Raw genomic sequence first — 24,507 nt, forward strand, 5'->3', positions numbered from 1 at the left:
CGGCCCCTAGGTTTCCTCACTCGAGATGCTGGACAGTAAAGCGCTGCAGTGAAGGTTACATGATGTGCGTGCCTGCCATCCCTCAGAACTCTCCCATCAGCTGAGACTAGGATTTGGTTCAATTTAGTCTTGTCTGTGGGTGCTTCCTGCACTTTGCTCAAGAAACATACATTATACAATTAAAATCATGTCCAAAGAAAAATCAAAGCCTCAGCAGCCATCCTTGAGGCCAGGAGATCCTGGCCACAGTGTTGTCAGAGGCCTGAGGACAGCGCCATAGGCCCTCTGTCTGGGGCACAAGCCCTTGCACCACCCAGAGGTGCCAGTCAGAAAGGGGCAGAATAGTGGTACACACTGCCCCTTGAGGTCAGGAGCTCCTCTCCTACCACTGGACTGAGCTCCCCATCCCAGGATGTCAGCTCAGGAGGACCCTGGACCCTCAGGACTCTGAGCAGACCTAGGGCAAGCCCACCAGGCCACGAGCACCCAGCCAGCCAGCAGCCCCTCTGCCTCGGCCTCTCCCCACCCCCAGCCTGCGCTGAGGCAGCCTTTTCTGCAGACCTGCGCCTGTTGGGTCCACAGCACTCTCCCTGCCGGATGCTAATCCTGCAAAGAAAGTCAAACATTAGCCTGGGAAGCAGCTTATGCCTTATATAAGCCCCCCTGGGAAGGCCCAAACACAGCTTTGTTGGAGCTGAGCCGTCCAACCCAGCAGCTGCCAGACCCTACCTAGGACAGAGCGAGGGCTCCAGTGACGGCTCCACCATCCCACCAGAGAAGACTGGCCACCAGGTGAGAAGGGACAGGGCCCCCAAGCCCGTGCTCAGGAACCCCTAGGCAGGCCCTGCTTCTTCCCTATGGCTGGCCCAGCCCTGATGCCCCCAGACTGGCTTGGGCTCCACTATGCCTTGATGCAGGAACTCAGGCTGGGGTGGGGGTCGGGGGGTGGACAGCTGAAGCCAGAGCCTCTGGGCTCTGGGAGCCTCCCCAGCTGGCAGCCAGTGTCTTTTCCCCAGTGCATCTGCCTGGAGCCATCACGGATATCCAACCACCCGGGGAAACCTGGCCCCTTCCCATCTGGGCAGCCCCTGGGCCCTGCCATCCCATGCAGAGGCAGATGTGACCAGCCCAGCTGAGCACACGCACACGCACACACACGTGCATACGTGCATGCGTGCACACATACACTCAGAGCTTGTGTCCACACCCGTGCAGACACTCTGCTGCTGCACGCCCCATGTAGCTGGGCACAGCCTCTGTGTCTGCAGGTGAGTCTGTGGACACCACCCCCAGCCTACATCTTCACACACATGCACTCGTGCACACGTCACACGCACACACATCACATGCACACATGATCGTCTCCCCGGCCAGATACCCCTGCAACTCCAGCTCCTCCTCCGCGGTGCCATGGCCTTCTCAGACCTCCTAGAGCGCGTGGGCAGCATGGGCCCCTTCCAGTACCGGCACATACTCCTGCTCGCCCTCCCGATCCTTGGCATGGCCAACCACAACCTGCTGCAGATCTTCACAGCCACCACCCCTGCCCACCACTGCCGCCCACCCCCCAACGCCTCTGAGGGGCCCTGGATGCCCTTCCTGGGCCCCAATGGGAAGCCTGAGAAGTGCCTCCGCTTGGCGTACACGCCCAACACCAGCATGCCCAACGCCACCCAGGTGACCACCGAGCCCTGCTTGGACGGCTGGGTCTACAATGCCACCAGGGACACCATTGTGACAGAGGTACGGCCTGGACCCCCACACCCTCACCTCAGAGACTCCACACACCCTGCATCACTCACAGCCACCAGGCTCTGGGATGCGTGGGCAGGGGCAGGTCAGGCACCGACTCACACCAAGCAAGCTCTGGTCTTTTGACATGCAGCAGAAGGCTGCTGTGGCCAGCCCAGAAGGGTCGCTGGGTCCACAGCCTCGAGGGCTCCTCTGAGTCATGATGGCACCACATGGAAGCGCAGTTATATATCTAAAGCCCTCTGTACCATGACCTTAGGTGGCAGGAGTGGATGGGTGGACAGTGGAGGCCCCTCCCTGGAGAAGTGACTCTGGGGTGAAAGACCAACGTCGGTCAAGGTGCCCCGGGCACAAGGGAGAAGAGGAAAATTCCATGGTGGCAAGGCCACGGAGGAGGCACCTGGAAGAGAGGCCTGGAGAGAGGGGGAGGGACCCCTGAGCTGCCCCAGAGCGTCATGTCCACCATGGACTCACTGACCCTGTCCCCCGCCACTTCCAGGGACAGCAGGGTTGGATCCGCGGCTCTGTGAGGTGGCAAGCAAGGGGGGCTGAGGGGGAGGGCAGGGGCGTGGGGAGTGGTGCTTTCAGAGCATCCACCCGCTGCCAGGCAGTCTTCTGGGTCTCAGTCGTTGAGCCTGTCTCCATCTCCCATTACAGAGACTCGGGACCGGGCTGTCCGGTGCCACGGGGCTGGTAGGCTGGGACTGGAACTTATAGCTAGGGCCACAAAGAGGCACTGGGATGTATTTATGGGAGTTTGAGAGAAAAGGCAAAGCTACAGGGCTCCGGCGCTCCCTGGAGCAGGAGACACCTCTCCCTGGGCAGAGATGGGCGCGCCCACTCCCTGGGATCTAAGAGCCCCAAGGTCCAGGCCTTGCCCCACCAGGTCTCACCTCCTCTCCACAGAAAGATGATCATCTGCAGCAGGCAGATGAGGAAACTGAGCCCGTTCCCTGACGTTCTTGGCTGACAGGGATCAGGCTTGAATCCAGGCCTGTCCATACTCAGAGCCTGGTTATTCCGTGTTCAGCAAGGATCCACTTCTGCACAGAGCACTCGTGAGGCAGAGACATGGCTCTGAATGTACCGCACACATGCATGCTGAGATCTGGACAGCTCTGTGAGCAGTGAGCATTCTGAGCCCTCTTCCAGACAGGGCCTGGAACAGAGAGGTGAAGCAGCTAGCCGGCGGCCACACTGCTAGTAAGGGGCAATCGGGACCAACACACACCATGCTCCCATGTGACACCATGCTCCCGTACCCCCAGATCCCGTTTCCTCCCTCTGTCCCACCCAAGTGCATCTCATACCCGAACATGAATTCACACAATGCATGGTGCCCTGGCCAGCAGCCAGGGAGCCTGAGAACAGGAGCAGCCTCGGCAGCCTGGAGGACACAGACCCAGCCCTGGGCCAGGGTAGTGTGAGGTATGTAGGCTCCTCCCAAGCCAGGAATTTCCAGCCGTCTGGCCGCCTGCTGCCCCAGCACCTGGAATAACGCAGCCGGGTGGTGCTCCGCGGAGGGGATATTTGTGGAGGGAGTGAGTGCATGCTTCGGCACCAGAGTGCTGGGGGTGCGGAGAGCAGGTGTCCCGAGGGCTAGCAGGGGCTGGGCAGCCACAGTGTGTGGCAAGGTCAAGTGGGAAGTCACAGAAGCCTAGAGGGCTCCAGAGAGAAAGGCTGCAGGTGCCAGGAGGGGGCAGTTGATGTGGCCTAGTCGTAGTGCCAGAGAGGCCTGGCTTGGGCACAAAGCAAGGCTGTGCCTCTGTAATGAGGCAACGGGAAGCCACGAGTGCGATGGTGCATGGCAGGAGCATGCCAGCGGCTCAGGTCTCCTGGATCTGAGGTCACTGCCAGCTGCAGAGTGGAGGTCAGCTTGCAGAGAGCTTTGTTCTGGCAGCAGGTGGCCTGGTAGCAAGTTGCCACAGATGCAGGACAGAGACAACACAGACAGATGTGTGAGAGGCTGGGGCAGTAGAGTTGAAGGGACCTGGTGATGGGGACAAGACGCAGGGAGGGCTCAAAGAGGGGCCTGGGGTGGATTTCCCACCTCACAAGGCCTTGCCGTGCATCTGGGAAGACAAGGGAAGGATGAAGCCTGCAAGCACAGGGCTCAGCACAGAAACACGCGCAGGGTATGCAGTCAAACCGCAGCGCCACCAGCACCGCAGCCACCCGGTGCCGGACTTGCAGGTGCCCCCGTCTCCGCAGGACACAGGTGGGCTCCCCAGGTCCCTACGAGCAGCAGCTCAGGCCTCATGAGCAGCCAGGTGTCTGTCCCCCTGTGCTGGCCACACCTCAGTGTTCGTCGGGCCTCAGGCTGCGTGAATCAGCACCCTAGGCCCGGCACCATGCCCTTCTCCACACCAGGTCTCCTAAAGCATTAGTGCCAGGCCCCAGGGTACAGAAGTTGGAGCAGCTGGACCTCCCTGGAGGCTCTGACTCCCAGGCAGGCACTTCAGGTGCCCACTCTGGTGGGGAGAACAGGGACAAGAAAGGGGGTAGAGACGAAGGCAGGTGCCTGACAATGTGCGTGCCCTGTGAGGAACCAGGAGAAAAAGTGGGTGGTGGGCTGGAGCCGGACAGCCAGCGCTCACATCCTGACCCTGCCAGTTACTGGGCACCTCACAAAATCCAGAGCTTGGCTACAGGAGCGGGTGTGAGGATGAAAGATCACAACACAATGCAGCTGGTGCTTGCAGGGTGCTAAGTGGTGGGTGGCAGTCTGGGAACAGGAAGGTGGTCCTCACAGGCAAGCAGGGACCCAGTGAGAGGGGAGCAGTATTGCAGCCTTCTTTGCTTCCCAGGCCCAACTCCGCAGGTGGGGCAGCCAAGAGGAACCAGAGGCTGAACTCGACATGGGGTCCAGACTGGGAGAGAGGCGGCCCCCTCCCTCTGACATCCTAAGCTCTCCTGGCAGGGAGACCACACATTCCTTTCTCATGGAGCAGAAACCAGGTCGGGATTTGGCAGAGGAGCTTTGCTAGAACATTAAGAGGACACAAAGGCCTTTCTTCTCAGTCTGCAGAACAGGGGAGCCTGGGTGCTAGACCCTGGGATCCTGGAGGAGACCTTAGACCCCCATCCTTTGGGGCCACCAGAAGCCCACATGCACACATAGCACACGCATGTACATATACACATGCACACACAGCTGGATTGCACACATGCATGCACACGTGCGTGCACATCCACACACGTCCACACATACCTGCACGTGCATACATATGCACACACAAGCACATACCTGTATGCCCAAACATACAATGCACACATGCATAAGCACATGTGTGTTGCACGAGCACGTGGTCACATGGACACATGTGTGCCCACCTGTGCACACATATACCTCTTCACAATGTACACACTTGTCCCTGGAGGACATGGTGGCTGCTGGAGCAGAGCCATCTCCACCTTGTGGGGTCCGACCCTTCCACCCAAGCCAGCGACCAAGGCCCTGCCCCTTCTCCTCCAGCTTCTAACTCCCAGGAATGAGCAAGGGCCACACTCACTGCCTTCCTGGCAGCCAACCTCGTGGCCCTGCTTTACAAAGGCCCACGCTCCTAGGTCTGGTGCTAGGTCAGGGGCCTTTGATGATGGGACAGTGGTAGTGAAATGGCCTCTGTGGCCGGAGTACCACTCTGTCCAGCCACCGTCTGCAAGCACAGTGCCTCTGCAGGTCCAGGTGAGGAGACTGAGGCCCAGAGAGACCACGTACCTGGCCAGGGACACACACCTCGAGGGGCAAGGCTTTGACTCCCCAGGACCCTGGCCCTTGTGCCCAGCACAGGTTCCCTTAAGGGACCAAGGGTGTACAGGGGCGGCAGCAATCCCCCAACATGGGACCTGGTTGCAAAGTTCCAAACTAAGGCAGCTCTCCCTTGCCTGGGGGAACAATGGCCCTCGGCAGGGCACTGTTTCCCATACACAGGGGCCATGCTCCGCCTTTCCCCTTGTGCCTCAGCCCCTAGGTCTCCCGCCTGCTTCCCACTGCTGCTTGGCCTCTGAGCCTCTCATCTCCTCACCCCGGCCCTGGCTCTGGCCTCAGCCTCCTCTGCCTGAGTCCTCCTGGGCCACCCTGTCCCACGCTGCTCAGGACACATCGCCATGCAGAATGGTCAAGAGAAGCAGTGATCAAGGTCAGGGACTCTGGCTGAGAACCAGAAAGCTTGAGTTTGAGTCTCTGCTCAGACACAGGACTTTCCCTCTGAGCCTGGAGTTTTCTGTGCAACGAGGGACCCACTTCCTCATGTTATCGTCACACTGTTCAGAGAGCCTTCTTTCTTCCCTGGTGTCTGCCTGGTGCATTAGCCGTTCAAGAAGACATAGCAGGGAGCACCTCACCCTTTCCCTCCTCACCCAGCTCCCTTGGGCCTCCGCTGCACTCCAAGGAAGCAAACAGAAAGGCCAAGAATGCCAGTCTAGGACTCAGAGCAAAACACCAGGCGGAACTGCCAACAGGTAACAGAAAACATGAGTCAAGGCCATGCCAAGGGCCAAATAGGGGCACCAGTCCCCAACCAGCAAGCTACCTTTCCTTCTTGGGCCTCATCAGTAAAATGGACACATTAACCCAGCCCTGTTTACTCATTAATTATTCATCAAATGAGCATTAACACTCACTATTACCAGCTACTCTGCTAGCTGCCAGGAATTAAAAAGTCAAATGATATGTGCTCTGCCCTCCGCGAGGTTATGGAATACAGGAGAGGAAAACAAGCCAGTGAGCTCTTGGACTCCACGCAATCCACGCCCTTCTGGAGATGAGGACAGGATGCTGGGCATGGAGGGAGAGCCCGAGGAAACATAAGCACCACTCTCAACGCCTGGCATAAGAACCCAGCCTTCTGCTGTGGGTTTTCATGATGGGCCCTTCTCCAGCCCGTGCACAGCTAACTACACAGAAAGCGTGTGGAAACCTCATTAAGCGTTTCCAGGACAAAGATCTCTCCCCTTTGCTCTGCACCTGGTTCCCTCACTGCTGTGCTCCTCTGCTTCATCCCCACCCAGGAACCCAAGTGCTGTGGGTTTCTGTGACTGCCAAAGGAAAGCACCACAGACTGGGTGGCCTCGAATAGCAGAGATTGTATTGTCTCAGACCTGCAGGCTGGAAGCTCAGCACCATGGTGTCACTGTGCTCTCCACCCCAGGAAGCAGCCGCCCTTGCCTTACCCAGCACCCTTCCTGCTTTGTATGCACACCACACACCGCACCAGCATCTGCTTCCGTCACTGCATGGCGCTCTCTCTGCATGTGTCTCCTCTCCTTACGGGACATCAGTCATAGTGGACTAAGGATCCACCCACTCAAGCGTGACCTCACTTTCACTCAGCTGACCACATCTGCAATGACCTTACTCCAAATGAGATCACACCTTGAGGCCCTGGCGTTAGAGCTCCAGGTGTCTTCTGGGGAAATGGCTAAACTCACAACATTGTGCATCTCGGACCCAAGGCCCAGGTTCCTGTGGCACACAGGCAGCCGTGTCACGTCCTCCCAACAGTGCTGATTAATCATGAAGCCACTGGGGGAACTGAGTGTGCGTTCAAGCCCAATTCCTTAAATAGTCACATACACAACTCCTTCTGAGCTTCAGGACCGCACTGAAGGACAACTGTACCACAGGGGCAACCTGCTGTACAACTTTCCTGTGTTCTCACGAAGGAAGAACTCTCCTGACTGCTGTGTAGCTGTGAACTCGGAGCTAGACACAGCACATGCTGATGTGCCCTCATGAGACCGTTCCCAGAGTGTGTGGAGTGCAGACCGGGCGGCCTCTCGTGTCGATATCACACATCAACCTCCACAGCTCACCGTCCCTGACTATCCTGTGAATATTCACTTGTTCACTCAATTCCATGAGTATTCATTGGGCAGCCACCCACTAAGCAGGCCATGAAAGTACAGCAGTTAGCAAAACAGACGCAAAGTCTAAGCCTCATCCAGCTGACATCCTCGGAGAGAAAAACACAAGAAGTTACAAAAATGGAGAACTGTGTGCCCATCTGATGGTGGGAGAATTATAGAGAAGACAGAGTACAGTACAGAGAAGAGGACACCAGGGTGACAATTTTTAACAGGGTGGTCAGGAAGGCCTCACTGGCAAGATGTCATTGAGTAAGGTCTGAAGGACATGGGGGCACTGGTTCCCTCGGGAGGACCTTCCAGACACATGGTGGCACATGCCATGCCTGCCGTATGTGGGGCAGCCAGATGATGATGCCCCTCGAGGGGGCGTGCAAGACCAGCAGAGAGGAGAAGGGTGGAGGCAGAGCAGGCCCTAGGCCTGGAGGGCTTTAGGAATGTGAGCACACTCTAAACTTAACTCAAAGTTCACTCCAGGAATGACGCTTCCTGTAAATGGCTCAATATTCTGGTAGAAGCCAGCTGTGACAGTTATTCTAAAGTCAGCATGGTCCCAAGTCCCTGAGTGGACACTAAGCCCCAGCAGATCTGGTCTCAGACAGGGCGCAGACAGCAGCCTTGAACTAATCCAAGCAGGTCTCATGCTGATGCATCCGCCTATGTTTTCGAAGCCCCGTGATCACATTGGTCCTGGGGAGCTGGGTCGCATTCCTCATCCCTTCCTCCTCCCTGACACCCTTCCCATTTCCACAGAGTCTACCTCCTGTTTCCTGCCATCTTGCTTCTGTTCTGCTCCTTAAGTGATTTATATTTTGGGCTTCTCATTTTAGAGAAACCATTAAGTTCACCTGGCATTATGGTCTCCAGGTGCATCCGTTTTCCTACTCTTCTGTGTGGCAGAGCAGTGCTCCACTGTGCATAAATGCAGCATTCTCTTTGTCCATTCATCTGCTGATGGACAGATAGGCAGCTTCGTGGCTTGTGCTGCTATAAACATGGGTAAGCGCAAATCACTTAGGGCACTAAATATCAGGGAGACTGAGATGAAAGCCTCACTGTGGGATGGATCAGGATAGGCAATGTTTCTACCCTTAAAGAATCAAAAGCAATCCACAGCTTATAAGGGTTCCATGGTGAGAAGTACTTCAGGCTCTCCAGGGCCTCAGAGACACATGGTAACCATAGCGCTTGGCTTCCAGAGTTGTTGCACTTGTCACTGTCCCCACCAGTGAGAAGGGGACAGTACCAAGGGCAGAGGTAGCCCCGTTACCAGGAGCCACACAGCCTCTGAGGGGCGAGGGAGTTTCATGGACAGCAGATCCTCTCAGTTCTGCAGAGTCCCAAGGGTCTCTGCTCCTCACACACCCTCACTTCCTCCTCCCCCAGTTCCCTCTTCTGTTCCCACCCCACACATACACAACGCTCAGCCCTTCCCATCTAGAAGAGACCAGAGGGGACCACCAGGCTCAGCCACATGGAGACAGTGGGTGGCGCTGGCATCTTTGTCCGCACTGCCCTTCCCACCTTTGTCAAAGGCAGCAGGAACAAGTCCCTGTCCCTGGAAGCCACAGTTCCCACACTGTCTTACCTCCAACACATTCTCGGGAGGCATTCCTGGTGGATACCATTCTCCACTTCATTACACCAGTAATCAGGGTGGCTGGAGCCAAGGGTTCTGTGAGGATTAGCAGGAGATTAGGCCCGACAGGTAGGTTCCGCAGGGCCCTGCATGAGGCCGGAGAGCACTGCCGGCCCAAAAGGCAGAGCCAGCTGGGGAGGCCCCTGGAGAGAGGACAGCTTGGAGCTTGGTGTCAAAGCTGTTGGTCAAATCATTAGGGAGAGGGGATGGAGGTCCAAGGCCCCTTGGAAGGTCGTCACAGTGAGACTTGGCCTCAGCGTCCCTGTTTGGAAAGTGCCACATTATAAGGTTGTTCATGATGCAGGAAGTTAATCACAGACATAGTGTGCCTGGAACAATGCCTGAGGCCTCGTAAACCCTCAAACAGGACAGGTCCACAGTTAATCCCAGGGCGAAAGGGCTGGGCTGGCATTCAGTGGCTGCAGTGGAAATGGAGGGATCCAGATTCAGGGAATGTGAAAGAACTAGAGGCAAGAGTCAAGGGAGTGTGGGGTGGGCGAAGGAGCAGTTGGAAGGCGGACTGGCGAGATCTGCAGTGAAGCCTGCAAGGGTGCATGTTTAGGAAACCATGGTCTTCAGCATAGGTGGGGGATGGCTGGCCCCAGGGCTCCAGGAGAGGACTAAGTTTGGGATCCATCACACAGCGGATACAGAGTCCTCTGGGCTTCAGACGAAACAAGAGAACAAACTTCACTTCACATACGTCCCGCCAGGGACGGGACAGCGGTGTCCCTCAGGGGTAACCCTCACATTGCAGCCCACAAACACCTGCTGTTAGGGCTCGTCTCTTACAAACGACACTTTTAAAAATATTTATTAAATGAAAGGGGGTGCCGGTCACCTCTCCTGGATCTGCAAGGACAGGTGACACATCCCTCTGAGTCTGAGCCACACCAGTGACGCCACCCAGGTGCATTTCAAGCAGCAGAAGATTCAGCTGGCTGCAGCAACAGGGCCCGGCGTCTCGGGCACCACAGGAACAGGAGGACAGAGGGACCGGGGGCCCGGGGGCGTTAGGGGCTGGGCAGAGAGAAGGGGGCAGGGCAAAGAGTGGGACACCGGGCAGAGGGAGGACAAGCCAGGCAGCACACACAGGGTCCTGCTGCTCAGGCGACAGGACCTGTGGTGGAGTAGTGAGCTCAGCTTTGCACCCCTGGGGACAGACAGCGTGGAGATGAGAGCGGGGTGGTGTGGATGCAGCTCCTCCCAGGAGACCTGGCTTTGTGGGGGGAGAGGGGCAGAGGCAACGAAGGGAGAAGCTTCACGCCAAGGCGGAGACTGAAGAAGGGAAGGTGGGCCTCAGCAGCGATGTCCCTCGCGAGGAGGGTAAGGGCAAGATGTGCAGAAAAGGAGGGCGCAGGGAGCTGCCAGACACGGGCAGTGCGGAGGACAGGTCAGGCCAGGGGCCGCACAGGTTCCGGGACGCTGCGGCACGCAGCCCTGGCCAGGAACAGGGCGCGCAGGCCAGGCAGAGGAGGGCCAGGCCCGGCGGTGGGTGCTGACCGGCGCCCATCCGGACCTCTGCAGTGGGACCTGGTGTGCAGCTCTGCCAAGATGAAGGAGATGGCGCAGTCGGTCTACATGGCAGGCATCCTGATCGGAGGCCTGGTGCTGGGGAAGCTGTCTGACAGGTGAGGTTCGTCCGCTGGCCAGCAGAGATGGGCCAGGTCTTGCCTGGGGGTGTGGGAAGCCCCCCTGTCCAGGCTGCACCCAACCAAGCCCTCCTAGCAAGGCTTCCAGCGCCCCAGACATGGGGTCCCCACATTCCTGGACAGGGCCATGGGGCACGAAGACCGGCACATGGGCTGCTCCTTTGACCCCTGAGCTGTGGTCAGCCAAGCTGGGGGCCAAAGAGGTCACTCATTAACTCCGTGCTAACTGCAGCCTTGTTGGAAAACAGCAGTTAGCAGCCATGCTCTGTCTACAGGGCCAGCGCAGGTGCCCCCGTCCTCAGGTGGCAGGCAGGGGTGGGGGCACAGCCCTGCGCCCAACCTGCAGAGTCACTGGTCTTGGCAGGTGTGGCTGACTGCCCGCCCTCCCTTGCCGCAGGTTTGGCCGCAAGCCCATCCTGACCTTCAGCTACCTCCTGCTGGCCACCAGCGGCTCAGGCACAGCCTTCAGCCCCAGCCTCCCCACCTACATGGTCTTCCGCTTCCTGTGTGGCTTCAGCATCTCAGGAATTACCCTGAGCACCGTCATCCTGAGTGAGCACTATCAGCCTGAGGGGGCGGGGACGTGGCGTGGGGCAGAGGAGCCCACCAGACACGTACACCCAGCCTGTCCCCGCAGGCTACATGGGGTCTTGGCCAAGCGGCTGCCCCTATCAGGGCCCCAGAGGTCCCACAAGCATCACAGCAGCTGTGGCCAAGGCACAGTGATGTGCACTTGCAACCCCAGCTACTCAGGAGGCTGAGGCAGGAGGATCACACGCTCTGGGCCAGCCTGGGAAACTTAGCCAGATACTGTCTGAAAATAAAAAGTAAAACAAACTGAGGTGTGTCTCAAAGCTGGACACCTCTGGGTTCAACCCCCAGTACCTCAAAAAAAAAGGAGCTCTGAATCCTGAGGATTTCCCTGGGCCTTGAGCTCCATTAGGAACAGATTTGTGAGCAGTGTACAGATGGTGGAAGTCTGTTGCCACCAGAGGTGCAGTGGGGAGCAGACACCCAGCAACCCCCTCTTGGGCTTCGCTGAGCTCTGCCCTTGGGGCCATGTGGGATCTGGAGCGGCTGGGCTGCTGGGACGCAAGCCGTGGCCTTGGCATGGCTCTGACAGCGCTGGGCTCCTCCCACAGATGTGGAGTGGGTGCCCACCTGGATGCGGGCCATCTCGTCCACAATGATCGGCTACTTCTACACCGTCGGCCAGTTCCTCCTGTCCGGCCTGGCCTATGCCATCCCCCAGTGGCGCTGGCTGCAGCTGACCGTGTCTGTGCCCTTCTTCGTCTTCTGCCTGCTGTCCTGGTCAGTAGCCCTCTCTCCCTCCCAGGGGCCCAGGCCCAGCCAGGGACAGTCTCTCGTGCCCATCCCCAGCCCTTCCTCAAGCCCAGGAGGGAGGCTCTCGCGGGACGGGTGGACCATGGGCCACACAGCTGAAGGAGGGGTGACTGGGCCAAAGGAGAGCACAGAAGGCCAGGTATCCCCAGGTTGGCGCCGCAAACCAGGGCCTGGCCAGGTTACGGCGTGAGAGGACAGCCCTGGGTCAGGGCCAGTGCACAGGGGAGGAGACTACAGGAGGAGGATCAGGGGCTCTGCAGTACACAGGGGAGCAGGGGCCAGTGCACAGGGGAGGAGACTACAGGAGGAGGATCAGGGGCTCTGGGAGCCATGTTGGAGGAGGAACCTACACAATGTGAGGGGCCGGAGAGGGTGGCTGGAGTTCCGTCGTGGGCAGCAGACCCAAGCGTTCTGAAGGGGGAAGTGAGCCTCCCTGACTGCCAGAGCCAGCATCCCTGAGTCACAAGCGCACCTCGGGGAGGTTGGGTGATTTACTGAGCACATAGTGAAGGTGCGGCCCCCTGGAGGTCAGCCTGCCTTGTCTCTAGCCCCCAGCAGAACTGTGGATGGCAGCACATCATCCCCACAGAACAGGTCAGGACCCGAGGCTCAGGAGAAGCCTTTCCCCATGATTAAAGGTGGAAGCTGCTGGAGGGATGGCAGGTGGGGCGCCCAAGCTGTCCACGGCCTGGAGCAGGCAGGAGGAGCCCGCAGGGTCAGGAGGCGACAGGCACTTGCAGATGTGGCTGGCCGGCCTCCCTGACCCATGTGTGTGCTCTCTGGGCAGTGGGTGACACAGCCTGTTGCCCAGAGTTTCATGGCCCAGCCTGGCACGGAGGCTCACCGCCCCAGGGCCACTGCTGTCGGGGTCAGGGCCATGGGCCAGGCCTTTTTGGGGCATTTGGGAGGACATGGAACCGCACAGCGTAAGGCGGGTCTCAGCTCCAGGGAACACTGAGTGAGAGAGGAGTCAGTGGTCTGAGACCAGGTCCCCAAATCCTCGCCCCAGGGCCTCCCGCAGCCTGGCCCAGGTGCCCTTGGGGACCACAGGGGAGCTGCCTACCCTCAGCACCCATCACCAAACACCCCTCCTTTCTCCCCAGCCACAGCCTCCAGCTGCTCAGGAGAGGAGTGTGATGCACACACCCTATCCCAAGGCCCCCCACAATCACATTGCACACACGCACACGCATGTGCACATGCACACAAGTTGATCTAGGGCAGGAAGAACAGGGGACCCCAGCCCATTCCACAGGCCACAGCCACACCCCAGCCCCCAGCCCCCACCTCTCTGGAGACACAGAGGCCGCAGCCACAGAAGATGGGGTGGGCTGCAGGAGCCACAAATACGCCATCCCCACCCAGGAAGATGACAGGGACAAGCGGCCTGGGGTGGTGCAGAGGAACAGCCCCTCTGGAGGGAGGAGAGGGTGCCAGCTGTATAGCCCAGAGCCCAAACCCCACAGGACCTGCAGCTGGGGACCCCAGCTTCCAGGGCCCCACCCCGCGACTCTACCAGCCTCTCTGGGAGCTCAGGGAAGAAGAGCCACACTGCCTGACTACCTGCAGGTGGGTCCCTGAGTCCATCCGCTGGTTGGTGCTGTCTGGAAAGTTCTCAAAGGCCCTGCAGACACTGCAGGGCGTGGCCACCTTCAATGGCAAGAAGGAAGAAGGGGAGAAGCTCAGCGTAGAGGTAAGGCAGAGGGGAGTGGGCCCTGCTTTAGGGTCCCCAGGTCGTTCTGACCATACCCTCTTCCCCTGCTGTCCAAGGAGCTGAAGCTCAACCTGCAGAAGGATATCGCCTTGGCCAAGACCAAGTATGGTGCCATGCACCTGTTCCGGATCCCCATCCTGCGCCGCATGACTCTCTGTCTCTCGTTGGCCTGGTAACCTCCACCCTCCCTGCCCACCACAGCCCTATGGGGCAATGGACAAAGCCTAGAAGCAGGGATCACCACAGCCCAGCCCCTGGTAGAGGGGGTCCCCGGACCCAGAGAGGAAGGAAGGACAGTCAATGTACCGCCCCGTTCACACGAGACATTTCCTGCCTCGGGCTCTTGGACAGCGCCCCCACTCTGTCACTTTTAAGAGTTGTAGGCTGTGGGCTGTTCCCTTGTGGCCGCTATGTCGGCTCTTTCTCAGAAACCCCACAGTCACAGGCAGGCAGCACCCAAAAAAGGGGCCGTTCAGCACCCTGGCCCCGAAGGCCTTGGCCGAGCCACAGCCAACCCAGCCCTCTGTCCCTCAGGTTTTCCACTGGCTTTGCCTACTACAGTTTGGCCATGGGCGTGGAAGAGTTTGGGGTGGACATCTACATCCTCCAGATCATCTTCGGAGGGGTGGACATTCCCTCCAAGTTCATCACCATCCTCTCCGTGAGCTACCTGGGCCGGCACATCACCCAGGCCTCCACCCTGCTCCTGGGAGGAGGCACCATCCTGGCTCTCATCCTGATGCCCGAGGGTGAGCGGCTGGGAGGGCTGCAGCTCCGATGCCCTGCACTACCATGTGCCCTCCTGCAAGGGGCCTCAGCCTTCTTTATAGAGAATAACCCCATTGGGCTGACGACTGGCAGGCACCTTTCCACATCCAACGTGGCCTGGGCAGAGTAGGATGGGGCCTACGGATGAGAGAAGGCACTTGGGCTCAGACACATCCTGGGGACATCACTTTGGAGGGCAAGCTGAGACGCAGGAGCAGTAGAGTCCAGGGCTTGGGAGACCCACAAACCACTTTACCATGATCGGAAAAAGCCAATTTTGTTTTAGATGAATATTTATCTGTGGATATGCCTCTGTCCTTCCAAAGGAATTTGAGGTCTTTTAGGACAAGGACATATACAACAAAATAGAAGGGGGAATAGAGAATCAGAGCTCGGGGGGCTGGGGGGCTGGGGGGCAGAGCCAGCATGCAAAGCATCAGGGGTAGCAGTGGGAGTATTACCTTTCAGTTCGGATCTGAGCTTCCTGGCAGTCAGAGCAAAAAGGGAAATAAGGCGTGCTAAGGAAGAGCAGTCAGGTGCTCTGAACCCCGTGGCTCCTGACACGTCCTTGCCCTGCAGACATGCACATCCTGAGGACAGCACTGGCTGTGTTTGGGAAGGGATGCCTGTCAAGCTCCTTCAGCTGCCTCTTCCTCTATACCAGCGAGCTCTACCCAACAGTCATCCGGTGGGTGTGGGGCCTGGGGCCAAAGGACCCTGTCCAGGCAGAGCCAGGGCTTCCTCCTGCCTCTGCCCAGGGGCCCTGGGCTCTTAGGCTGACAACCCCGGCTCCAAACCCCTCTCCAGGCAGACAGGCATGGGCCTCAGCAACATGTGGGCCCGCGTGGGGAGCATGATGGCCCCGCTAGTGAAGATCACAGGCGAGGTGCACCCTGCCATCCCCAACATCGTGTACGGGACCATGGCCCTGCTGGGGGGCAGCACCGCCTTCTTCCTTCCAGAGACCCTCAACCGCCCTTTGCCAGAGAACTTAGAAGACCTACAGCAGTGGTGAGCTTCCCACCCCTGCCCGCCAGCAGGGCCCCGGGCGGCAGGTGGGCTCAGGGCTGTGTCCACACTCTGTTCCAGGTCCAAGCCAGCAAAGGAGACAAGGCTGGAGCTGGAAGCAGAGAAAGAGGCCCAGAAGATACCTCTGAAGTCAGGCACACAGGGCGTAGGCCCCAGCTGAGGGAGAGGCCTGCCCTGCCCCGACACCGATCCCACAGGGACCTGCCTGCCTGGGACCCTGCAGTGGGGCCTGGGTGGGTCTGTGCCCACACACACAGCCTTCTGAGGGTGCCGTGAGACCACCCACCTCCTCCCCCAGGGCCTCAGCCACTGCAGGCCCAGCCTCCCACCTGCCCCAGGCCCTGCTCTCCCTCTGGCCAAGCCTCTTCCCGAGGTCCCTGGCTCAGCCCTCAGACAGCGCCCTCTTCTTGCCCTCAACTCCTCTTTGGGATGGGAAATTTCAATAAATAGCAACAAGAGCTCAAGCAAGAACTCAAGCCATACAGCTCAGGTTGGGGACAGGGACAGCCGCCAGGTGACATGCAGGCCACATGCCTGCCATCTGTGTGCTATGTGCAGATGTGGGCACAACTGAGTTGGCACAGAGTCTGCACGTGTCCGTGTCTGCCCATGCTGGTGGAACCAAAATGCATCTTCAGCAGGGCCTCCCGGACTCAGCCAGCCGAGCTGCGCAGCTGGGCACAGGCATGGCTGTTCGTGGGGGACATCGCCCCACGGTCCTCAGCCCTTGCCTAGGCCCCAGGACACAGGTTCGGCAGGAGCCTGGCCCGTGGCCCCAAGCTGTTTGTCCAGCTGTCCTCGCCTCCCCAGGCCTCGGGCTTTTGTATACCTTGGCATGGACACCATTCTCAGGCATCTGGACCCTGGTGGGCCAAGCAGAGCCAGCTCGGGGCAGGGAGCCGGGCTGGGTCCCCTCAAGCCTCGCCTGCTCTCTTCTGTGCATGAGACCAAATCACTAGATACTTCCAGCCACAGTCTACAACTCCAGAGCCATCCTTAGGGTCCCGGCTTTGACGTGAGACAGAGGCCCAGGCAGGGCCTCCTGGATCCTAGGCCTCGGGGTACATCAAGGACCCCGGTGACTTAACACAGAAGCTGCACCCTGGGAGCGAGGAGGGGTGGCGGGAACTGAAGGCGGGCCCGCCCTCGCAGTCTGCACACCCGCTGCGTATGTCTGGGCGGCAGGGCCTGGGCTGGCCTCTGCTTCCTGACCTGTCCCCACGCTGGACGGGCAGTCAGATGAGCCCCGTTACACAGAAGGACAGAGCAGCGCTCAGCCAGCCACCAACACAGGACACAGCAGAGCAGCGTGGGCTGAATGTAGGCTGGGTTCTGAGGGAGCCCTGGGTAGGGGAGGCCGGTGTGCAGCGTCTGTCCCTGCCCCGTAGTGAGGGGCCCAAGAAGATGTAGGCATCATCTCCATGACAAACCCATGGAGCCCGGTCCCCATACAGCAGAGTCTAGGGCCAGGTTTCCCAACCTCCCCTACCACCATGAGAGTCAAGGCGACTCTGGGCATTGACACCTCCCAGCGTCTGGACCTCACAAGCCGAAAGCATCCACCTCTCCACATGTGACCACCAGGAATGCCTCCAGGTGTTGCTAAGGGAGGCAAAGGCACCCAGTGGAAAAACCACTGTTTTTAGCATAAGATGAGCTTGGACATATTTTCCTTCTAAAATCAATGTGATGATCTCTCTTGCTTTTTTTTTTTAAAACCATAAAAAAGTAAGAGTTCATAATCACTGAGCTACAGGGCAAAAGCTTCTCTTTGGTCTGGCATGTCTTATTTTGTCCTTCATCTTTCAAGTTGGGCTCTTACCACATTGCCCAGGATAGTCTCAAACTCCTGAGCTCAAGCCATCTTCCTGCTTCAGCCTCCCACCTGGCCAGTCGTACAGGCGCATGCTACCTCACCTGGCTAGAAGCTACTTGAAGGTCTTTCCTCAAATCAGCTCATTTGACCCTACAACCACTCCAATGATTATCCCTATCTTGCAAATGAGATCACACAGGAGCTGAGAAGTCAAGCAATGGCCCTGGTCACCAAGCCAGCGAAGGTGGAGGGAGGGCTTGGGTCCAGCAGGCCACATCTTACATAACATACATGGTGCCAGGCAGACACAAAAGGTGCAGCCTGCTCTCAGCGTCCCCAGCCCATGATGCAGCAAAACACATCCAGTAGTGGAGAGGGTGCCCCAGATCAGGAGCCAAGGCCATTCAGAGGGTTGAAGGGATATCTCGGCGTCACAACTAAAAATGAGATTAAATTCACACTCATTGTTTAAAAATAGTAGACAAGAGACATGACAACAGGGAAATTAGAATCAGAGCCACCGAGAAGGTGAAAGCTGAGTGACCATGACACTGGCTTGAGGTTCCCTCCTCCGAAGGCAGCCTCTGACACTGGTTCCTCCCCACCGCTGAAAACCATGGCCCCAGCAGACATTCACAGTTCCCAGAACACAAGATGCCAGGCAAACCGGGATTCCAACCAGTGTCATGGATAAGGGCGTTCAGTGCAGCATCTGAGACAATCCACACTTCTCAAGTGTTATTCACTAATCTGAAGTTCAGGTTTTCTCTGGCAACCTTTCCTGAAGAGACCGTTCCCATCCTGTCCACTAGAAAGGGCACGAGAGGCCACCACACTTCCAGGTGCTGTCCTTACTATGAGGGACAGAGAGGTCCCGCTGTGTCTTTTTCTGCTCCCAGGTGCCCAGCACAACCCCTCTCTCCTCTCCTGCCTTATCCACCCTTTCCTGCCCTTTACACCCACTTGGAGAGATTCCACGGACACAGGGAGTCCTCGCAGGGTTAATCCTGCCGATCCTAAGTCACACTTTAACTCATTCCCTCTGGGCCAAGGATTAAAACCTGCCAGTGTAAGGGTCAGGGCTCTCAAGACCCCAAAGTGAGGAGAAGCCGCAGGGGAAGGGAGGGACAGAACCAGGCCAGGGAGGAGGAGGGGCCCAGGCCGCAGCCCCGCAGAGCCTCGGCCGCAGACACAGCTGCTGGCAGAGGACGGAGGACAGACGGGCAGTCCACAGCCCTGGGACAACATCCTCATCCGGCCACCCACCCCGGCCAGCGCCATGGCCTTCAACGACCTCCTGAAGCAGGTGGGTGCCGTCGGCCGCTTCCAGCAGATCCAAGTCGCCCTGGTGGTCCTGCCGCTGCTCCTGATGGCCTCCCACAACACCCTGCAGAACTTCACAGCTGCCATCCCCGCCCACCACTGCCGCCTGCCCCCCAACGCCAGCCTTGGCCCGGACGGGGATCTGGGGTCCTGGCTGCCCCAGGATCCACAGGGGCGACCTGAATCCTGCCTGCGCTTTGCCACCCCACGGCAGGGACCACCCCTCACCACCAACACCACAACCAACCTCACAGAGCCCACAGAACCCTGCGTGGACGGCTGGGTCTACGACAATAGCACTTTCCCATCTACCATCGTGACAGAGGTAAGGACAGTGCCCCGATGGGGACACATACACACACACATGCACGCAGAGAGACACACCATACAGTGCATGCACACACACATGCACACAGGCGTGGAAGCTCCTGGGTTGGAGGCAGAGCCCTCAGACCTGGGACCCAGGAGCTGAGGAGTCAGGGATGAGGGTACGGCCTGAGCTCACCTTTCCCCCGCAGTGGGACCTTGTGTGCTCACATCGGGCACTCCGCCAGCTGGCCCAGTCCCTCTACATGGTCGGGGTTCTGCTGGGCGCCATGTCCTTCGGGCATCTGGCAGACAGGTCAGTGCAGGGCTTGGCCCGGGACAGGGTGGGTGGGGGATCCACTTCTCAGGGGGCTGCTTTGGAAACCCACAGCCTCGTATTGCAGCCCGAGTCCTCAACACCCCAGCCAGGGCTTACCCAGCCCCCACCCACCCTGCTGAGGTCTTCCCGCCCCCAGGCTGGGCCGCAGGAAGGTGCTGATCCTGAACTACCTGCAGACAGCTGTGTCGGGGACCTGTGCCGCGTACGCCCCCAACTTCCCCCTCTACTGTGCCTTCCGGTTGCTCTCAGGCATGTCCCTGGCCAGCATCGCCATCAACTCCATGACGATAAGTATGAGCTGGCCCCTCCCCTCCCTGCCTGCCTCCTCCCGGGCCACCCAACCCTCATTTAGAGCAGTGACTGAGACGCCCCTGTCAGATCGCAGGTCACCAACACGGCTGAGGCCGGCCTGGGGCAGGAGAGTCAAGGGAGACCCCACCACACCCCACGGCTCGGGCCAGGATAGCTCTGTGCCCTGTGTGATCTAAGTAGAACATCTGCTTTCTAAGGCTGAAATGTTTCTAATTGTCACACGAGCCTGCACCACAGGGCAGCTCACACACACGTGCACCTACACCCATGCATGTGCACACGTGTGCACTTGCACACACACGCACACTCACACGGGGTCTCTCAGATGAGAAATCTGAGGCTGGGGAGAGAGGGACAGATTTAGCCCAGAAAGGAACCCAGGACCTGGGGCCCCCTAGAATAGAAGAGCTGCTCCGGGCTCAGCTGGGACGGGACATCCAAGGTCCCATCTTCCCAGCACATTCAAGCCCCCATGGCAGGTGGTCCCACAGTGGAGAAGCGTCACTGAGGGGACCAGCAGGGCATGGCTGCTGTCAGGACAGAGATGGGGAATCCTGAGGACAGGGACCTCTGACCAGGGGAGCGTGGGGCAGGTGCAGGGCCACGGTGTAGACAGCCTCAGCCCACTCCCTCTTCTCCTCACCCCTGCTCTCCCCAGCGCCTGGAGAGCCCAGGCTGGGGTCTGCCCATCCCATGCCCAGTGTGGAACCTGCCCTGTGCTGTCCTCTCACAGATGTGGAGTGGACGCCCATTCACACACGCGCCTGCGTGGGCACCCTGATGGGCTACACCTACAGCCTGGGCCAGTTCCTGCTGGCCGGCCTGGCCTACGCCGTGCCACACTGGCGCCACCTGCAGCTCCTGGTCTCCGCGCCCTTCTACGCCTTCTTCCTGTACTCCTGGTGCGGGCCAGGAGAGTGGTGCTGTGGGACCCTGGGGGGCCGCAAGGGACCAGCCACCTCCCCAAGCCCCCACTACTGTACACACAGAGGTTGCCCAAGCCAGTGGCACCCACACTCCGGTCCCCAGCCCCCCAGGCACAGAGCTGGCCCTGGGAACAGGGCCCTGCCCCAAGGTCCTCAGAAGAGGGACACAGCAAGGCTTCTAACCCCAACTCTAGTGAACCTCCCACAACCCAGCCCCAGCTCAGCCCCAGCCCATGCCCTCCCCTGACCCTGCCAACCCTCAGGTTCTTCATCGAGTCTGCTCGCTGGCTCTCCTCCCGTGGGAGGCTGGACCTCACACTGAGCACCCTGCAGAGAGTGGCTCGAATCAACGGGAAGCAGGCAGAAGGAGCCAAGCTGAGTATGGAGGTGAGGACCCCAGACCTCTAAGATCAGAGCCTGGGGCTTCTCCAGGTCACTGCAAGAGGCCTGAGCCCCGCCTACCCTCAGGTGCTTCGGACCAGTCTGCAGAAGGAACTGACCCTGGGCAAAGGCCAGGCCTCCGCCATGGACCTGCTGCGCTGCCCTCCCCTCCGCCACCTCTTCCTCTGCCTCTCCATGCTGTGGTAGGCCGGGTGCAGACACAGATACACTGACTCACTGGGGGCCAACTACCCTAGGGATAGAGCTGGTGGGTAGATGCCAGGAAAGGGAGGAAAGGCCCACAGGCCTACTATGGGGGGTGGCCACCACCCAGAGACATCCCAGGCCAAATGCCCTGCAGCCCCGACTTGGTTTCGGTCCCTCACCAGCTCTGCCCCAATCTCATCAGCGCCAGATGCTCCAGTGTGGCAGAGCAGAGACCATGGGGTCCTGCAAGGGCCCAGGGTAACTGGGTCCCGGCTACTGCCAGAAACAGACAGAAGAGGACCAGTGCCGTCTTGAGGACAGGCTGGCCCAAGACCACAGGCCCCAGAGAACCCATGCTGTCCACACTCCCACCCTCTCTCTGTCACTACAGTCCCTCGTGAGAAGGAGCAACCTCCAGCCAGGGTTCCCTCAGTCGTGAATTCTGTCCAAAACCTCTGTTCTACTTTGTTAGCTCTGGATGTCTTCATAGAACACCCACAGACAGGTCCCAGGCACCCTGCCCCGCCCCAGCACTTGGCCCTGAAGTGTGGCCTGGACATTGACCTGTCCTCCCTCAGCCCAGCATTAGCAGATAAGATAAAGACAGAAACCACACGATCCTCGTACAGTGACTGCACAAATGCGGGGCACACAAAGACCTGGTTATCAGGTGGCGGGGGCTCAGGGTGCTGGGGGCCACCCCGTTGCTCAAGTGAGCAGCTATGTGTACAGTTAAAATCACCCTATTTCTTCCCTCCCCTCCTTAAGACTCCTAACCAGCCCCTCCCACCCCTGCTAGGTTTGCCACCAGCTTTGCCTACTATGGACTGGTCATGGACTTGCAGGGCTTCGGGGTCAGCATCTACCTGATCCAGGTGATCTTCGGGGCCGTAGATCTGCCTGCCAAGCTCGTGTGCTTCCTGGTCATCAATTCCCTGGGCCGCAAGCCAGCGCAGGCAGCCTCCCTCCTACTGGCAGGCATCTGCATCCTGATGAATGCAGTGATACCCCGGGGTGAGCACCACAACTTGGCCCATCCTGGACACGGCCCTCCTTCTCCCAGCCCCACTCCCAGCCTATCCTCTCCTTTCTCCCCAGACCAGACAATCGTCCGCACCTCCCTCGCCGTGCTGGGGAAAGGGTGCTTGGCCTCCTCCTTCAACTGTATCTTCCTGTACACGGGGGAGCTGTACCCCACCATAATCCGGTGAGTAGAACAGGGTGCGGGGCTGAGGGGAGACTTCATCCTGCACAAGGTCAGACCCTGCACCCGTGGCAAGTGCAGTGCAGACCCCTGGCCCCAGATCTTCAGGGTCCCCAGCCAAGGCAAGGAGGAGAGCACAGAGACACGTCTCAGAGGCAGACTGAGGGGCCCCAGAACCCAAGATAGAAGCTGCTGCCACTCAGAGCTCCATCTTAAGCCAAGTGTGTGTAACCAAAGACATGAACACGAATGTCCTCCCAGCCACAGGAGCAGCACTGATCAAAAGGGCTACAGAAACGTCACCAGCTCTCTGGAGCCTACAGATGAGGCCGTTAAGAAATGTGTCTATTTTAAGAGCCAGATGCAAAACTCACCGAGGTGTCAAAGAAATGCCAGGCTTCCCTTAGCCACTTGGCTGAGGAGCTGGGAGTCCCAGATGCTGCGTCCTTGCGAGATCTAGGAGAGAGCGCTGGTGTGCAGTGCTCGCCTGTGCGAGGCGCGTCGTGCACGTTGCCCGGGGCTAACTCACCTGTCTTCACAAGGAGCCAGCAGGCAGACACCACACTGTTCCCATTTCATGAACACAGCAGGAAGGTCAGGTGACGTCTCCAAGACCACACAGCCAGGGAGCCGGGGAGCCAGCACTGGAGCCCCACACAGGTCACATCTGAGGCCACGTCTTGCCCTCTGCTCCCTGCAAACCCTCCTCATATATTCCTAATGGGCAGAACCCTCGGCCTTCAGGGGGACCCCATCCGGTGGTTCTGTGTGGGGCTGGGGCCGTGAAACTCCAGGCATCACTCTGTCAGGTGACCTGATGGCCACTGACCTCACCTTCTCAACAAACCTCCCATTTGACAGCTCAGGAAACTCAGGCCCACAGGGGGAAAGGGACTTGCCCGAGGTCACACAGCCAGTTAAGGGCAGAGGCAAAATCCAGTCTCAAGATTCCTGATTTCCTCTTTAAAGTCACCAAAAAAAGGTCCAAGTGCCCATATAAGGGAAGGGTGGTGGCACAAGTTAGGGTTGGAGCCGTGTCCTGGCTGTGGCAAATGCCTTGACCCCCAACCCACAGGCAGACGGGCTTGGGCATGGGCAGCACCGTGGCCCGGGTGGGCAGCATCGTGAGTCCCCTGGTGAGCATGACGGCCGAGCTCTACCCCACTGCGCCTCTCTTCATCTTCGGCGCCATACCTGTGGCCGCCAGCGCCGCCACAGCCCTGCTGCCCGAGACACGGGGCCGGCCGCTGCCCGACACTGTGCAGGACCTGGACAGCAGGTAGGGCCGGGGCAGGTCTGCCTCCCACCCTGCAGCCCACCCCACTCTCCTGCCTGGACACACACTCAGAGATCTGCTTCCCCCACCTCAGGAGGGCAGGCAGACTGAGGCAGCCACAGCAGGAGCAGCAGAAGCAGATGGTGCCACTCCAGGGTGCCACACAGGAGAAAAACGGACTCTGAGGACCGAGGTGCCTGTGGGCCCAGGCCTTGTACTGGGAGGGGGACGCCACAGGGGGTCTGTGTCCCGGGGAGCACTGCCCAAGCCCACATAGTTAAAGTCTGGCTGTGCACGTCTTGAGTGAAATCACCCCTCAGAGGCCACGGACTTCCGCTGGGAGTCACCGAGTGCGGCCCCCACCTCTGCCTCCTCCCCACCTCACCCTCCTATTTCCCGCAGTTCACCCCAGCACTTTACAAAAGTCTGTCTTGCCCAGGGTGGGGCACATACTTGGAGTCCCAGTGCTCTGGGAGGCTGAGGCAGAAGGACTGCAAGTTCCAAACCCAACCTTGGCAACTTAGAAAGAACTTGTCTCAAAATAAAAAATAAAAAGGGGCTCAGGATGCTAAGGCCCTGCATTCGATCCCCAGTACTGTAAGATGAAAAAGAAAAGTCTCTCTTACTTCGGCCCCTTCTTCCCTTCCCCTCTA

The 24,507-nt window shown here is 59.1% G+C and overlaps 2 protein-coding genes across 5 annotated transcripts; both read left to right on the forward strand.

Moving 5' to 3' along the window:
- The first annotated feature begins 668 nt into the window (after positions 1–668).
- Positions 669–16,234, forward strand: Slc22a8 (solute carrier family 22 (organic anion transporter), member 8). Of its 3 annotated transcripts, none has more exons than XM_005414750.2 (11): positions 669–792; positions 1,371–1,743; positions 10,784–10,887; positions 11,306–11,460; positions 12,051–12,219; positions 13,822–13,945; positions 14,023–14,138; positions 14,501–14,715; positions 15,314–15,422; positions 15,542–15,745; positions 15,824–16,234. In XM_005414750.2, the coding sequence occupies exons 2-11, from the start codon at positions 1,411–1,413 to the stop codon at positions 15,921–15,923; spliced, it is 1,629 nt and encodes a 542-aa protein (XP_005414807.1). In that variant the 5' UTR covers positions 669–792; positions 1,371–1,410; the 3' UTR covers positions 15,924–16,234. The 3 variants fall into 3 exon arrangements, with proteins under 3 accessions (XP_005414807.1, XP_005414809.1, XP_005414808.1); XM_005414752.2 differs by having other exon boundaries at positions 1,375–1,743; XM_005414751.2 differs by lacking the exon at positions 1,371–1,743.
- A 2,422-nt stretch (positions 16,235–18,656) lies between these two features.
- Slc22a6 (solute carrier family 22 (organic anion transporter), member 6) lies at positions 18,657–24,134 on the forward strand. 2 transcript variants are annotated; one of them, XM_013510035.1, is made up of 10 exons: positions 18,657–19,227; positions 19,421–19,524; positions 19,685–19,839; positions 20,519–20,762; positions 21,050–21,173; positions 21,255–21,370; positions 22,174–22,388; positions 22,473–22,581; positions 23,654–23,857; positions 23,949–24,134. In XM_013510035.1, exons 1-10 carry the CDS (start codon positions 18,859–18,861, stop codon positions 24,037–24,039), a joined length of 1,731 nt encoding a protein of 576 aa, XP_013365489.1. In that variant the 5' UTR covers positions 18,657–18,858; the 3' UTR covers positions 24,040–24,134. The 2 variants fall into 2 exon arrangements, with proteins under 2 accessions (XP_013365489.1, XP_005414810.1); XM_005414753.1 differs by having other exon boundaries at positions 18,659–19,227; positions 20,594–20,762.
- The last annotated feature ends 373 nt before the right edge of the window (positions 24,135–24,507 follow it).

This window comes from Chinchilla lanigera, unplaced genomic scaffold (assembly GCF_000276665.1).
Source record: "Chinchilla lanigera isolate Chin_1 unplaced genomic scaffold, ChiLan1.0 scaffold00198, whole genome shotgun sequence".
NCBI classification, from domain to species: Eukaryota; Metazoa; Chordata; class Mammalia; order Rodentia; family Chinchillidae; genus Chinchilla; species Chinchilla lanigera.